At 42.1% G+C, this 17,500-nt stretch overlaps 1 protein-coding gene across 1 annotated transcript in view; it reads left to right on the forward strand.

The window, feature by feature from the left end:
- Window positions 1-1,315, forward strand: part of LOC138957228 (uncharacterized) — a 3,168-nt gene extending 1,853 nt beyond the window's left edge. The window contains exons 1-2 of the mRNA XM_070328377.1: window positions 1-416; window positions 838-1,315. The exon at window positions 1-416 is cut by the window's left edge and continues 1,853 nt beyond it. Coding sequence (XP_070184478.1) covers window positions 1-251 — 251 coding nt within the window. The 3' untranslated portion in view covers window positions 252-416; window positions 838-1,315. The remainder of the gene's footprint in view (window positions 417-837) is intronic.
- Window positions 1,316-17,500: the final 16,185 nt, after the last annotated feature.

A 17,500-nucleotide genomic window follows, 5' to 3' on the forward strand; every position in this document is an offset into this window, starting at 1 on the left:
GAAAAGTCCAGACTGTTCTTGGATCTCAAGTTTGTGAGAACATCCTGTTTGCGCACGCCTTTGGTGGATGCGATACAATTAGCAGTCCATTCGGGATTGGAAAACCAATGTGTTTAACGAAATTGACCCAGTCAACAGTGTTCGTGCAGCAGGCCCATGTCTTCAGCGCCAGTCCTTGCAGAGACACTTGTGACAGGGGAGGCTACCGCTCCTTTCACAGCAGACTCTGCACCCGAGTTGTTGGCCTTTAAATGTCAACACCGGTGTATTGTAGAATTCTGTTTGTGATGGGGTCTGGTGGTTTCCGATTGTCTGTATGTTCATGGAAACCTTCGGGTTTGCATAACAGTTTTTATAAGGCTAAGAAATTAGCCCTAACATTTTCAATCCTGTTTGATTGCACTTCGCCTCCCGAGGTGATCGTAGTGTTTCGGCACTCGGTTACATCTGGTGCTTGCGAGCAGGGATGGGACTCGGCATGATATGTTCAGGTAATGGCATAATATGACCACTGAACGTTTTCGTGCTGTTCCCATTCTGCGAACTTGGGATGGACAGTGGTCCCCTGGTTCGGAACTTCGGGACGAAGTTCATTCAAACGGGGGCGATTGTGACAGGGGAGGCTTCCGCTCCTTTCACAGCAGACTCTGCACCCGAGTTGTTGGCCTTTAAAAGTCAACACCGGTGTATTGTAGAATTCTGTTTGTGATGGGGTCTGGTGGTTTCCGATTGTCTGTATGTTCATGGAAACCTTCGGGTTTGCATAACAGTTTTTATAGGGCTTAGAAATACGCTCTAAAATTCTCAATCCTGTTTGATTGGACTTCGCCTCCCGAGGTGATCGTAGTGTTTCGGCACTCGGTTACACACTGATGAGCTGATAGGAGCAGGAGAAAGGGCCTTTGTAGAACTCTATGGGGGGAAGGAAAGAGACACTTTGAACTTCCTCCGCTACATCAAGTACATGCAGAAAGTCTCTACATGTACCTCATCGTTTCAGCCCTGCAAACTCCCACCTACATCAGCAGCAGCTAAATTCCATTCCATGAGAACATACTTCCAGGTGCAAGAATGGATGCACTTGCATCAAGAACAGTTCCTCCTGGATCCGATGGACTGGGGATGGGAGATTGTTCAAGGCGCCATGCTTCCTATTCTCATTGACATTGCTGCTGCTCCTGGTGATCTACTCGATGTCATCCGATGCAATTGCAAGACAGAGTGTCGAACAGCAAGATGTTCATGCCGAAAACACGGCCTCGTGTGTACGTCTGGCTGTGGAGAGTGCAGAGGGGAGAGCTGTGCCAACACTGTGACCGAGACATCAGACGATGAAGACGGGCTTTAGCGTAAGTACGAGGTCATGTTGAATAGAGTGTGCGTGTGCATGTTCACATATGTAATGCAACAGTAACGGGTAAAGGAGGGAGAATATCAGCACAGTAATTGTCAACTCACATACCTGTCAAACGCGACCCGGGAGACGCGCCCTGTGAAACCACACCGAATGCGCTAGATTTGAGCTTCGGCTACGTTATTTCGCGCTAAATAAATGCAATTGAACCTATTTATCAACTGAATGTGCTTTTCTTACATACTATATGAGTGACATATGGCACATCCCTTAAAATAAGACATGTTATAGACGTGAGAAGTGAGGGACGGAGCATATTCGGAATACCGTTATTGCGCAGTTGTCATCATTCTTTAAAAGCTTCAAAAATATAGTTCGCATGGGAAAACGTTGGCCAACTCGATTTTGCCTGATCAATGGATGCATGTAGAGTACAAAAAAGGTGAAATAAATTTTATAGCAATTTGTTCACACAGGAGGTGAAATCTGGCATTTTGTGGACTTACTTGGTTTTACCACTTTTCCCCCCAATATCAGATCTAACAAAAAATGCGCAGATCTAAGCATACTTGGTTTTTCCAGAATATTTGGAAGAAGAAGTGTTGTCAAGAGAAATTACAAAACAGTGAAAATAACACTACGAATTTGCACAAGATGGAAAGAGAGAGAGAGAGAGAGAGAGAGAGAGAGAGAGGGGAGAGACTAGACAGGGAGGGAGAGAGAGGAGAGAGTGAGAGAGAGGAGAGAAAGCAGGGGCGGAGGGGGGGGGGGGGGGAGGGAGCTGGAGGGAGGGATGGAGGGAGAGAGAGAAATAAATGGAGGGAGGGAGATAGAGAGATTGAAAGAGGGGTGGAGAGAGGGAGAAAGAGAGGGAAGGTGAGAGGGAGGGGTGGGGGGGAGAGCTATGGAGGGAGAGATAACTGGGGAGGAAGAGAGAGATATAGGAATGGACCGAGGGAGAGAGATGGAGGGGGGGAGGATGGATTGAGGGATTGAGTGAGAGAGAAGGGGTAAGGGAGGCAGAGAGAGAAAGGAGGGAAGGAGGGAGGGAGAGGGGAAGGAAGAGAGAGAAAGAGAGGGAGGGAGAGACATAGTGGGATTGAGGGAGGGATGAAAGAAGAGGGATAGAGGGAGGGAGAGAGGGAGGAAGAGAGGGAGGGAGAGAGGGAGGGAGAGAGGGAGGGAGAGAGGGAGGGAGAGAGGGAGGGAGGGAGAGAGGGAGGGAGGGATGGAGAGAGGGAGAGAGGGAGAGAGGGAGGGAGGGAGGGAGGGAGAGAAAGAGGGAGGGAGAGAGGGAGAGAGGGAGGGAGAACGAACGAACGAACGAACGAACGAACTTTATTACTCAAGGATGGAGATTTTAGGCTCACGCCTAGTCTTACAATCTGTCCCTGCTAAACTAAGACATAAAGATAAAGACAATAAAAGGACAATTGTCAATCGCAATCATACAGTATTACTAACTACAACATTACCTATACGACTACATAATGCATAATAGAACATTGAAATGTACATGTATGTCAAGATAATACAAAAGAAAAGAAAATGAGAGAGAGGGAGGGAGAGGAGGAGGGAGAGTGGGAGGGAGGGAGGGAAAGAGATAGTGGGAGGGAGGGAGAGAAGAGGGAGGGAATGAGAGAGGGGGAGGGAGATAAGAAGGGAGGAAGAGATTAGGAGGGAGAGGGAGGGGGGGAGGGAGGGAAAGAGAGTGGGATGGAGGAACAGAGGGGAGAGAGAGAGAGGGAAGGAGGGAGTAGAGAAAAGTCGATTGTTGGCGGTAGGGAGAGAGGGAGGAGGGAAGAGGAGAGAGCGAAGGGGAAGGGGGGGATAGAGAGAATGATGGAGGGAGGAAAATTTAGAGAGGGAGGAAGAGGGAAAGAGAGATGGAGCCGGGGAGGAAGGGGGGGAGGGAGGGAGAGTGGGAGACAAGGATCGTCAGGAGAATCATAATATGTGGCCATTTCTGCGAAAAGGGACCTTGTTGAGCTAAGCCTCTGATTGGAGAAACGCGGGGTCAAAGTTAGAGCAAAATGTAAACAAACTTTGCTGTGCTGACTGATGCCCACTTCAAGTTGAATTTCTAAAATGTTCAATGAATTATCAGCGATAGTACAATGAACAGCAATTTAAAGTAATGGAAAATAGTCTTGGGATCAACATTACAAACTTCTACAAATGTTTATGTTCATTCCTCCTCAGGAAAAACACATCGAACCGATGACAAGTTGACTGCGATGATGCCGAAAATGCCGACAGAGTGTTTTGTTGTGCTTCGAGAAAAAAATTTTCGTCGCTAGTTTTGGTCAAGTTAAAACAACTTACCTATTTTTTTTTAATGTTTGACAGTAAGCTTAATATAAACTTTCATCTGGAAGCACATTCAGCAAAGTGATGTAGCCAAATCATCACACAGCTACATTTCACTAGACGGAAGTGAAATTAGCGCATTTTTCATGATCCGCTAACTTCGACCATTATTTTTGATAATCACTGAGACTCGGCATGTAACCTCTACATACATGTACTTTACAATTTGTCAGTACTTAAAAAAAAAGGGGGAACAATACAGTTATATTTGTGTTTATGTGCTGTTTTCTCCAACAAAGAAGCACACACACAGACACACACACACACACACACAGACACACAGACACACACACAGACACACACACACACACACACAGACACACAGACACACACACACACACACACACACACACTACATTTTCGATAATGTCACCATACCATACCAGCTTAGAAATGGCAAGTGGACAGGTACCCAAAACCAGACTTGAGCTGTGCAAATAGTGGTTAGTAAATAATATGTTGATCAACTCTGTGGTTGCCTTTGTTTCAGAGAAGCAAATCGTCTACCTTGCGAATGAGGCAGGGGTACAGAGGAGGGTAGCAACTTCAGTCTTCGGCATGGTGCATCAATACTTAGGCATGCAGTTTTGTGTGTGAATGAACAGCACAAATCCATTTTGAAAATGTCTTGATCGTCGGCCACATCAAGTTCGACCCTGATTGGCATTTCAGTTTGTTGAAAGTAAAGGGAGACGTTCCATAGCAGAGTGCACGGATGACATTTTCAATTCAGTGAAGTGATGGACAGACTGGCAGACCCACGTGTGCAAGGACACACAGCACCATATGTTACTTTCTACAACTGGAAGCTGTATTTACCAAGGAAACTGAACAATTAATCCTTGTTATGAAATTTAGAAGTACCACAACTTCAAGTCGACAAGTGTGTGTGTATTGTTTTCAGCAGACAGCCTCAAATAGTTTGTGTTTGTATGTGCGTGGGTGAAGAAAGAATAGAACATGGCGGGGGGAGAGGTAGTATGAAAGAAGAAGAAATATTCGAGAAAAAAAATCATATGGCTGATTGTTTTTACATTTAGTCAAGTTTTGATTAAATGTTTTAACATAGAGGGGGAATCGAGACGAGGGTTGTGGTGTATGTGTGTGTGTGTCTGTGCGTGTGTGTGTGTAGAGCGATTCAGACTAAACTACTGGACCGATCTTTATGAAATTTTACATGAGAGTTCCTGGGTATAAAATCCCCAGATTTTTTATTTTTTATTTCGATAAATGTCTTTTATGACGTCATATCCGGCTTTTTGTAAAAGTTGAGGCGGCACTGTCACACCTTCATTTTTCAATCAAATTGATTGAAATTTTGGCCAAGCAATCTTCGACAAAGGCCGGACTTCAGTATTGCATTTCAGCATGGAGGCTTAAAAATTAATTTATGACTTTGGTCATTAAAAATCTGAAAATTGTAATTAAAAATATTTTTTTATAAAACGATTGAAAATTACTTTTATTTTATTCTTCATCATGTTCTGATTCCAAAAACATATAAATATGTTATATTCGGATTAAAAACAAGCTCTGAAAATTAAAAATATAAAAATTATGATTAAAATTAAGTTTACGAAATCGTTTTAAAAACAATTTCATCTTATTCCTTGTCGGTTCCTGATTCCAAAAACATATAGATATGATATGTTTGGATTAAAAACACGCTCAGAAAGTTAAAACGAAGAGAGGTACAGTAAAGTGTGCTATGCAGCACAGCGCAACCGCTACCGCGCTGAACAGGCTCGTCACTTTCACTGCCTTTTGCACTAGCGGCGGACTACGGTGATTGTGAAAAAAATGCAGTGCGTTCAGTTTCATTCTGTGAGTTCCACAGCTTGACTAAATGTAGTAATTTCGCCTTTCGCGACTTGTTTCTTCTGCATGGGAGGAGAGAATGATAGAAAAAGACGAAAAAGTAAAAATTAGGGTAACGTTACAAAAAGGGCAATAACTCTGGAATGAAACATTATTTTGACCTAAAACCATACAAGTAATAACGGCAGATGATTGAACTTAGTATTTCCCGGCAAAAGTTTGTTTTTAAAAGTTTGGCCATTTTAAGTCATTTTGGGGGTATTTATTTATTTACGAGGATTTATATCGCGCACGTATCTCACCACACAAGGCGACTCAAGGCGCATGTTACCTATTAATGCCTATTTGGGTATCTCCAAAAAAGGGTCATAACTCCGTGAAAAATAAATTTGAAGGTCTGAAATTCTCACATCACGTTCTAAATATAACAGTCTGTCAAATAAAATCCAAAACTCAAAATCGATAAATTTGTCAACAAAGTCCCTTTTCGCAGAAATGGCCACATATTATAGAGAAGAAAAATGTTTGAAATAAAACGTCATAAGGTGACGTCATTAAGTCTCGCCTTATCGAATGACGTCATTTGTGTGTTCTAAACTTTAAATGACGTCATTTGTGAGTTCTAAACTTAAAATGACGTCTTTTCTGTATGAGTCGTCTGAAAGAATTTTGAAACTACCATTTTACGAAAATTGGGAAACCCTTGGACTTACTTGGTTTTGTCAAAACATTCATGCACACTTAAAAAGTTGTTTTTGGTTGTGGACTTACCTGTTCATATCTGCTTATCTAAGCACTCTAAACAGTAGAAATTAACACAAAAGATGCGCATTGATTTCTTCTTTTTGATGAACAAAAAATATCATTTTTGAAAAAAATGGACTTTCTCGGTTTTGTCAGCACACGGCAGATTAGACCTGCCTGACTGTCTGCGTGCGTGTTAGAGCTGAAGACGAACCCTCAATCGCCAAAGCGTTAGGCCCTACCTATCTGTAGGTCCTGAGCATCGGATGTACGTTGATACGTGGTGAGATCCGCACGGAACTGTCTATGCAACTTTTCCTAGTCGCAGGTGTTAGGTTTGATCTTTTATTTGAAAGTTCGTCCTCTGTGTTCGTAGCAAAGCGTTTCGCCATTTTCGGTTTTCGTTGCAGACGACGATAGTGAAAGTAGTACCTGGTTTTGTTTTGACCTTTCGTATTCAGGATTCTTAATTGAAGCTTGGTAAAGGGAGCTTGTCGTGTAAGTGGAAAGTTGACGAAGCTTTTGAAAACAGAAATTGAACGAAGAAGAAGATGTGGCTTTCAGTTATATACAGGAGAACGGGGTTGGTGTTATTCTTTTTCCGTCAAACACGAAGTACACAGATAAAACGTGGTTGACTGACCAAGGCCTGTTGTTACACCATTCAGAATGCACAACAAAATGTAACAACACTTTGATACCCATTTTTCTACGTTCGTGATCACTTGAAATGAATACTGAAAAGATAAGTGTTTAAGGTAGTGACTGAATGGATGTGAAGGTAAACATTTTCAGAAATATTTGATTTCGGCATCAAAGCGTGTAACATACAATCTTGCACACGTTTGCTTTAGTAGTGGCAAAGAAGGAATGCGTGCGACATAACATGCTATCATGACATACAGAGAAGGAGAGGGAGCCGGAGAAAAAAAGGAAAAAAGAATCGATCTATCAAGGCTGTTAAAGAGAACGTGTTTGTTTGACTCAATGTAGATTAATGATGCGGTCGAAACTTCAAGGTCTCTCACAATAAACAATTAAACGATGCCCGACGATTTGCTTGGTTTGCCATTTAATGTAAGGACTAATTGATGTTCATGCTTACACTGGCAGTTCCGCAGAATTGTAATTAAGCTAATAAGGGCGATGTTTTTCGCAACAATTTGACCTTTTTCTTCGCCTTTATTCTCATTAGTATACATGCTCCTGAACTGTTGCTTTTCTGTACCTTTGTGTTATCATTTTAATGCTTTTTTTTCGTAATTTCTGCCACGTGATTAATGTTGAGAGTTGGAATGTCAAGGACGAGATAGTTTTAAAATAGTTTTGATCGCTCGTCATCTATATTTCAACCAAAAAAAAAAAAAAAAAAATGATAACCCATTTACGCCCACATTTTATTTGTTCACAACTAAACTATTGGTTTTTGTGTCTTACGGAGTTTCTGAGAGCATTTGTGACGTTAGAATATGAACTTTTCGTTTTGAGCATAAAATGTTATCGACCCTTTTTGGGGGGACCGCTCTGTTGACATTTCACAGTGTAAATAAAATATTTCGTTAATATCATATTGCAAATATATTTTTGCACCAGAGTTGGCGAAAAACCGTTTCCGAACTGCAAAATTGGAGGCTTAAATGCCACTAAATCGTGAACTATGAATTTAGAACGCTAAAGTTCAAGACTGTTTGAACATAGTCTTCAAAATGTTTCTCCTACGGGGATTGGCTTTGGTTCTGTCCAATATAGGTCCATTGACTTCCTCAGCCAGGAATCAATCATGCAGTCATTTTGCAAACCAATAAGTAAAAAACAAAAACAAATACTCTGCTACATGTCCATCAGTCGTCCATAGATGCATTGGGACATGTATCTATTTGGCTTTTTCAAATCTAATAAATGATGTTAAAAGACTGATGACCGTCGCCCAAGCCAATCCATGTGTGGCCTATAAATGTACACTATTCTCGCTCACATTGTGTAACACAAATTTGAGGTGCAACACATGATCATAATAATAATTTCATTCTCTTCAGCACCTCTAACTTGCTTCATTGTAGTTTGCTGGACTTAAAATAATAATATTAATCTTTATTAAAATAAGATATCAGAGAGAACATATACCCAGTGTTGTAGACGCTGCAAGGGACAACACCTGGCGCAAACAACGAGGAACCTTAGCAACTGACAACCCCGGCATTAGCAATCAACAACCAATGGCAGTACGTTGCTGACCATCATCAACGAACTACAACTACAGCTTGACTTGAAAAGGGATCTGGCATATGTTCAGGTGCAGATGCAGGACAATATAGTAGTTAGGGATCGCAAATAATTCCAGATGTCAGGAAACACCTTTCAAAAGGCTTAGATGAGTAGATTGTACTGCTTCATCTTTACTGATAGCCTAATATGAATGTGTCAAGGATATTTGATGTGTGTGTGTGTGTGTGCTCGTGTGTGTGTGTGTGTGTGTGCGTTTGTGTGTGCGTTTGTGTGTGTGTTTATGTGTCTGTGTGTGTGCGCGTTCGTTTGTGTGTGTGTGTGTGTGTGTGTGTGTGTGTGTGTGTGTGTGTGTGTGTGTGTGTGCGTGTGTGGATCGTGGGCCCATACGTGGGTAGGGACGTGCAAGTGTGTTTGTGTATGTGCGTGCGTACGTGCGTGGGCGAGCGCTCGTGTCTGTGTATGTATGTGCGTATACAAAAGTGTACTCCAATATACCTCTGTGAGGCGTTAGACGCAGGCAGCTAGACATGTACGTAGGAGGTCATCTCAAATCTAGAACTCGTCTCTTTATGTCAACTTTATTGACTACGAGAAAGCGTTTGATAGCGTTGACCGACAAAGCCTCTGGAAACTGCTGAGACATCATGGAGTGCCGGAAAAGATCACCAACATCATCAGGAACTCATACGAGGGTTTGACCTGCAGAGTAGTCCACGGCTGTCAACTAACAGATGCCTTCCAAGTGAGAACAGGCGTGAGACAAGGATGTCTACTATCGCCTTTCCTGTTCCTACTTGTGATTGACTGGGTGATGAAGGCATCCACAGCCCAGAAGCAGAACGGAATCCAGTGGACACTCTGGACACAGTTAGATGACCTGGACTTTGCAGATGACGTGGCCCTTCTTTCCCACACCCAACAACAAATGCAGGAGAAGACCAGCACCGTGGCCAACAACTCCGCTCGATTTGGCCTCAACATCCACAAGGGGAAGAGCAAGGTCCTTAGGACCAACGCAACAGCCAACACGACCCCCATCACGCTGGATGGTGAAGCACTGCAAGAGGTAGACAATTTCACCTATCTCGGAAGCATTGTCGACAAGCAGGGTGGCACGGACGTTGATGTTAGAGTCCGGATTGGCAAAGCAAGAGCAGCTTTCCTTCAACTGAAGAACGTATGGGCATCAGCAGACCTGAGCATCAACACCAAGCTCAGGAATTTCAACACCACGGTGAAGTCAGTCTTGCTGTATGGAGCCGAAACCTGGAGAACTACAGTTGCCATCACAAGAAAAATCCAGACCTTCATTAACACCTGCCTCAGAAGAATCCTCCGAATTCGCTGGCCTGACACCATCAGCAACAAAGACCTTTGGCAGCGAGCAAAACAGTTATCCGTAGAACAGGACATTCTGCAAAGACGCTTCCGGTGGATTGGCCACACACTCCGCAAGACGACAACCAGCATCACGCGACAGGCCCTCACACGGAACCCGCAGGGCAAGAGGAGACGAGGCCGGCCGAGAAACACCTGGCGTCGTGACTTGGAGGCAGAGGTGAAACACATCGGCTACACCTGGAGACAACTGGAGAGATTGGCCCAGGATCCGAGTGCCTGGCGAGCTCTTGTTGGCGGCCTATGCCCCGGACGGGGTCAAAGGCATAAATGATGATGATGATCTCAAATCTAGCCAGCATTTGACATTTGACATTTGACACGAAATAAGACCGTCCTCCCCTTGTCCACATACACACAATCAGCATCTTGACTGTTTCCTTTGAAGAGTGAAAATTGGTTGATTAATTGATCCATATTCTAAAAAGCTACTAATGTGAGTTAGGAATTTATAATATAAGGTCATATAAGCTTACCATGCCGAAGAAGGCAGTATCGTGCCGAAATATTGATTATATAAACGTACCTAACCTGGTTAGTGGTGTGTGTTTTTTAAATTTAAATTTAGGAATTTAATTCATAAACATTCCCACTTTGCACAGAGTGCACCTGGGATCTTTGTATTTGGTATGTGTCCAAGTGGAGATGTACAAGCCAGATCTGAGATGTTTGGTCCAAGCGGAGATGTACAAGCCAGATCTGAGATGTTTGGTCCAAGTGGAGATGTACAAGCCCGATCTGAGATGTTTGGTGCAAGTGGAGATGTACAAGCCAGATCTTAGATGTTTGGTGCAAGTGGAGATGTACAAGCCAGATCTGAGATGTTTGGTGCAAGTGGAGATGTACAAGCCAGATCTGAGATGTTTGGTGCAAGTGGAGATGTACAAGCCAGATCTGAGATGTTTGGTCCAAGTGGAGATGTACAAGCCAGATCTGAGATGTTTGGTGCAAGTGGAGATGTACAAGCCAGATCTGAAATGTTTGGTGCAAGTGGAGATGTACAAGCCAGATCTGAGATGTTTGGTGCAAGTGGAGATGTACAAGCCAGATCTGAGATGTTTGGTGCAATTGTTCACACGGGAAGCAATGTTGCTTTAAAACATTGTTGAACTTCAAACTTATCTCGCTAAAACCAATACCTCACATGTGTATTCCAATCGTGACACTGAACACTTTCTTTGAAGTGTCGTGTTTCAAGTGAACTTTTAAATCGGTCTCAATACAGGCAAAGTTTGTCTGGGGAGCGTTCCAGACATTCGACACCTATTGCCATATAAGGTCATATTTTAAGAGAAGTTCAGGAAAGCTTCCAGTCGCAATGTTTTTGCAGTTCTCTGAGATGATCATAAATTGGCGAACATGAAATGTGAACAATATACGCGCAAAAATATGACATTCAACGCAGATCGAGACTGCCATTGTTCTGCGCGGCAAACTTGAAATTGAACAATATGCCTTATTTCAATGTTCACCAAAATATGACATGTATCGGACATGGACCGAGAAAGTGACTGTTTTACACGGCCGCGCAAGTGGTCGCGGGGTATTAAGATCCTTGTCAAATGTCATATTTTGGTCAAACATACAAATAAATCGTGAAAATGAGCACCATGTTGTGTTTCACGTGAACTTTTAAACCGGTCTCAATTTGTCTAGAGCGCAACGTTCTATTCATTCGACACTTGCGGAAGTATTGTCATATAAGGCAATCTTTTAGGAGTAAAGTTTTCTTGGAATCTTGGGACAGTTCATTCGTCTCTCGGTGTATGTATAGTCACGTTTGGACGTGCGCGTATGTGACTTTGTTTTTGCAGGTCTCTGAGATGATATAAAATCGGCGAACATCAAAGTACATGTACCCGTTTGTGGCCCTTCTTTCCCATACCCAGCAACAAATGCAGGAGAATACCAGCACTGTGGCCAACAACTCCGCTCGATTTGGCCTCAACATCCACAAGGGGAAGAGCAAGGTCCTTAGGACCAACGCAACAGCCAACACGACCCCCATCAAGCTGGATGGTGAAGCACTGCAAGAGGTAGACAATTTCACCTATCTCGGAAACATTGTCGACAAGCAGGGTGGCACGGACGTTGATGTTAGAGTCCGGATTGGCAAAGCAAGAGCCGCTTTCCTTCAACTGAAGAACGTATGGGCATCAGCAGACCTGAGCATCAACACCAAGCTCAGGATTTTCAACACCACGGTGAAGTCAGTCTTGCTGTATGGAGCCGAAACCTGGAAAACTACAGTTGCCATCACAAGAAAAATCCAGACCTTTATTAACACCTGCCTCAGAAGAATCCTCCGAATTCCCTGGCCTGACACCATCAGCAACAAAGACCTTTGGCAGCGAACAAAACAGTTATCTGTACAACAGGACATTCTGCAAAGACGCTTCCGGTGGATTGGCCACACACTCCGCAAGACGACAACCAGCATCACGCGACAGGCCCTCACATGGAACCCGCAGGGCAAGAGGAGACGAGGCCGGCCGAGAAACACCTGGCGTCGTGACTTGGAGGCAGAGGTGAAACACATCGGCTACACCTGGAGACAACTGGAGAGATTGGCCCAGGATCGGAGTGCCTTGCGAGCTCTTGTTGGCGGCCTATGCCCCGGACGGGGTCAAAGGCATGGATGATGGATGGATGACAATCCAAAAAATAAGGAAATATCTGAAACTGTATTTTAATCATTGTAACTTTTTTGAGATTGTCTTTCTTGTACGGTTCATTTCATGTCTATGTGCATGTCATTATGAGCAATCTCTTATTGGAGATCTTGTGCGTCAGGTTTTGACATTTCTGAGTACTCTTGATGTGTACATGTTTAAAGATACACATGCATATTGTAACGAAATGACGTATTGCTCTCGTTGTGTGTGAAAATGAAGACGAAGAATAAAACAGACACAAATTATTCCGGGTTTCAAGATTCAGATTTAATATGTTAATAAATTCGTATCGTATCTCATTCTCAGTGTATCATTCATTCACATGTAAAATAAGAATGATAAACAATAACTCCGCTACGGACTATCTTCTCTCCGTTAAATGACCTCGATCCCAGAAGACATAGAGTGGAATGACTGATTTCTTTCGTAGACTGATCTCTCCTGTAGACTATCCCCGATTTCTCTTTTCCCTGATTTCTCCCGTAGACCCAGATTTCTCCTGTAGACTGGTCCTAATTTCTCTTTTCCCCATTTCCTCCTGTAGATCAATACCCCGTCGTGTATCTTAGAACCTAGTGTTCTCCAACTCAATATTATATCTCAATAGTCCCGTCTCGAAGAAGCACCGTCTTCCTAGCGTAGAACAGTCTAACAAGTCCAAAAACACATTCTTTTTTTGTTCCTTTCCCTTCTCTATTTATCCCCTTCCTTGTTTGTTTACCTGTTACCGCTAGCTACCGCTAACGTTTCGATCGTCCATAACGATCTCCCTTGTCTGTCTACGTTACCCCAATACATGTCCTAACAACATACACAACATACCTTGATTCTGCTTGTTGTTCTTCTCGTCCTGTACCTCTAGCAACGAACCGACACTCTCGATCGTCTTAGAGTCAAGGCGATCGAAGATGTTTGTTTACGTTTTTCTAGGTAACTTCTAACAAGCTCAAACTATTTATCTTACCGAACTAAATCTCTATTTTACTTTCACTCAATCATTATTCTATCAATGATGAATTAATTCTAAAATGCATAACCATATTTACATGCACATTTCACAACACAACATTCCTCTATCGTTCTGCTTCGATGAGAGCTCGTGTAACACCTCAAGTCAAAGCGACCAAAAAGTGTTTGTTTACGTTTCTCTAGGTAACCTCTAACAACGTACAAACAATTTATCTTACTAAACTAAATCTCTGTTTCCTTTCACTCAATCATTATCTTATCAATAATGAATCAATTCTAAAATGCATGCAATAATATTTACATGCACATTTCGTAACAGTAACTCAACATTCTTTTATCGTTCTTCTTTGATGAGATCTCGAATAACACGTCATCTAAAATGGCGTCATCGAAGGGAAGATTACGTTCCATTGTCATGATGTGTTCATCTCATAAGAATGCGATCGATACGAACACGATTCCGAATAAAAACTACATGAACTAGTCAGCGAAAGTTTCCTGCTACGAACTGTGCAGTGGTTTTCTGGTGAGTACATTCTAACACAGTTAATATCATGACATTTGTCCACAAGTCTTCCAGTCTTTCACGTGTGTCAACGAAGAACACTTTTAGATCTGTATCACATGTTTCTCCGTATAAAAGTTAGATCCGCAAATGTTCAGGTTAAAGTTTCTGGATAATACTAATAGGGCCATCTGTTACATGCACCCCCGCTTTCTAACATTATGCTCCGCATAATCTATAATCTATCTATATTTTAAAACATATCTGTAACTACCGGAACTGGAACATAGAAACTGAATTTGAAATTGAAATTTGAGTGAATCACTCCTTGTACATTTAATCCATTTTGTTATATTTCAGGGTGATGGTTGTTTTGCCATTCTTCCTTTTGACTACAGACGACGAATAGGTGTTGGTTGTCTGCACCTGTGCGATTGCCATGACTTCGTCATGTGGCAGGTATATCACAACCGGATACAGTTTCGGTGTGGTAGATGGTGAGTTTTCTTTTTCCGAATTCTCTTCATTGATGGATACCTCACTGATGGTTTCGTATACTTGTGTCATCTGTAACACATTAATATCATATTGTGCTAATTAAGTTATTCATAGTCAATGTTTTCATATTTGTCAACCGTCCATATTACAATACATCTAGTATTACCCACTTATCTTCTAAAACTAACCGGATAGGCCAAAATCGGTGCTGTAGTGAGTTTTTCTTTCAGTGTTTTGAAAGAATCTTGACAATCCGAAGTCCATTCAAAATGCCGATTTTTCTCGCATGCTTGATGTAATGGTTTTGCAATTTTGGCAAAATCTCGAACGTATCGACGATAGTAACCACAGAGACCAATGAAACTTCGAACTTCTTTTGTCGATTTTGGTGTAGGCCATTCATCCACTGCTTTGATTTTCTCTGGATCAGTTTTCACTCCATTTTCGCTGACAACATGTCCAAGGAACTGAATTTCCTTTTGAAACAAGTTACATTTCGACGGCTTGAGTTTCAATTTTGCCTCTTGAAATCTTTGTAGTACGTGTCCCAGTCTTTCAACTCCTTCTTCAAAGGTTTTGCTTGGAACGATAGTGTCATCTACAAACAGCAAACATTCTTCCCATTGTAGGCCTCTGAGTACGTTTTCCATGAGTCTTTCAAATGTAGCTGGCGAGTTTGACAGACCAAAAGGTAAGACATTGAAGTGGAAAAGTCCCATCTTGGTAGCAAATACAGTTTTCTTTTTAGACTGTTCATCCATAGGAATCTGCCAGAATCCACTTTGTAGATCAACTGTTGAGAACCAATGGTTTCCAGCTAACGCATCAAGACAGGTGTCGATTCTTGGGAGAGGATAGGCATCTGACACAGTTATGTCGTTTGGACGTCTATAGTCCACACAGAATCGTATCGTTCCATCTTTCTTTCTGATCAGAGTAACAGGAGATGACCAACTGCTGTTTGATGGTTCGATGACATTTCTTTTCAACATCTTCTCCACTTCTTCTTTTTCTGCTTTCGCTAATGCCAAAGGTTGTTGCCGGGGTGGTAGTTTGAATGGCCTTGCTTCTCTCGTGTTGATTTCATGAGTAGCGTTATCTGTCAAACCCATGTCATCAGAAGATGTGGCGAAAACGTCTTGATATCGTATCAACAGCTGTTTCAAACTCTGTATTTGATGACGTTCCAAATGTTCTGCACTTCTTTTCAACAGATCTTGTAGATGTTCAGGGATCTTATCACTTCTGTTATCTTCTTTTGGAATGTTTGTAGCTCTCACCTCATCTGGTTGCTGTTCATACACGGATTCACATTTTCCAAGTTGTTGATTTGGGTACAATACCACATCTCTGTCCGTAGTGTTCACTATTTTTGCAACAAGGTTGACTTTGCTTTGCGTCAATGCTGGTAGTAGAACAATACCTCTGTTGTGTACAATTGTAGAAAGTGGTTCCATGTACAGCAGTTGATTCAAGTGTTCTCTCTCTGGTATTTGCACTGAAATCCATCTCACAGTATGTGCAGGTAGATTTGTTGTAGAAGTTGCTTGAATTTGGCCAATCATTTCATGTCTTCCAATACAACAGGAAAGTGTGTCATTTTGAAGTTGTATTTTCAACTTTTTGAAGTCGAATTGACAGCAATGTTTTAGAAGAAAGTCTTGCCCTAGAATACCATCAACTGGAATGTCACAGACTATAATCACATGTTCAAATGTGCTTTGTCCCAACGTGATTTTAAACACTGCTGATCCCTGTTGCTTAATTGCTTGACCATTCACAGCAACTAATGGAGTAGACACTTGAAGAGGTGAAATACTGTTTTTGTTAAGTTTATCAAAAACTGACGTAGAAAGAAGAGTTGTAGTGCTTCCACAATCAACTAGAAAGTTGACTTTTTCTTGGTTCTCTACCAATACAGAAGAATACATTCCATTGTCAGTATCACTAATTTTTGATCCCGATACACCAATTCTTCTTGGAACATCTTCTTGTGTTTTATCTTCTTTCTCTTTGTTTTCCTGTTCCGTAGTTTCTTCTTTCTTCATGTTGCGTTGACTCGATTGAGTATCCTCCCTGTTTTCCTGTTTCGTAATTTCTTCTTTCTTTATGTAGCGTTGACTCGGTTGAGTATCCTCCCTGTTTTCCTGTTTCGTAATTTCTTCTTTCTTCATGTAGCGTTGAGTATCTTCCCTGTTTTTCTGTTCCGTAGTTTCTTCTTTCTTCATGTTGGGTCTTCGTCGATTTACCGATTCTTGACCCTTTAGAATCGGCGGTTCTCGTTTCCCTCTCTTCTCTGTTGAGAACGTCCGTTGTGGGTTGGTTGAGTTTCAAATTTTTCCTGTTCTTTGCACTTCCTGTACAAATTACAGTCTTTCAAACTGTGGTCAGAGCGTTTACAACATGTGCAAAACTGTGCTCTCTGGAAAAATGTGTAGTCCCATTACATGTCCAACACCGTCTGTCTTCTTTCTGTTGTTGTTGACGATTTCGAGTAGATGTCTCCGGTGAAGAATTTATCGTCGTTGATTCTTCACCGTTGACCATGAAGATTTTCTTTTTCTGTGGTACCATGATAGCTTCATACATGTCAGCCACCTCTTCAGCTTCTCAAATGGTTTGACAGTTTCTCTCCAAACATCGCCATTTTATGTCTGGACTCATATTTTTATACCATTGCTGTAGTGCAAGTTGATGTTGAGTTGATGTCCCAACGTTTGGATATGCCCTTTGTGCAAGTAGCAGAAGTTCATCAGAAAAGTCTGCCAATCCTTCATTTGGTAGTCTTTTTCTGTTTTCAAACTGCGTGGTCCAGTACACCCCATGTCTGGATGCTGTGCCGAATCTCTGTCGCAGTTGAAATATAAGACTGGCATATTCTCTTTTCTCATGATGTGCTAGTCCAGCGTAGAATCTTCTAGCTTGTCCTTTCAAACAGGCTCC

The sequence above is a fragment of the Littorina saxatilis genome, unplaced genomic scaffold, assembly GCF_037325665.1.
Source record: "Littorina saxatilis isolate snail1 unplaced genomic scaffold, US_GU_Lsax_2.0 scaffold_807, whole genome shotgun sequence".
NCBI lineage: Eukaryota > Metazoa > Mollusca > Gastropoda > Littorinimorpha > Littorinidae > Littorina > Littorina saxatilis.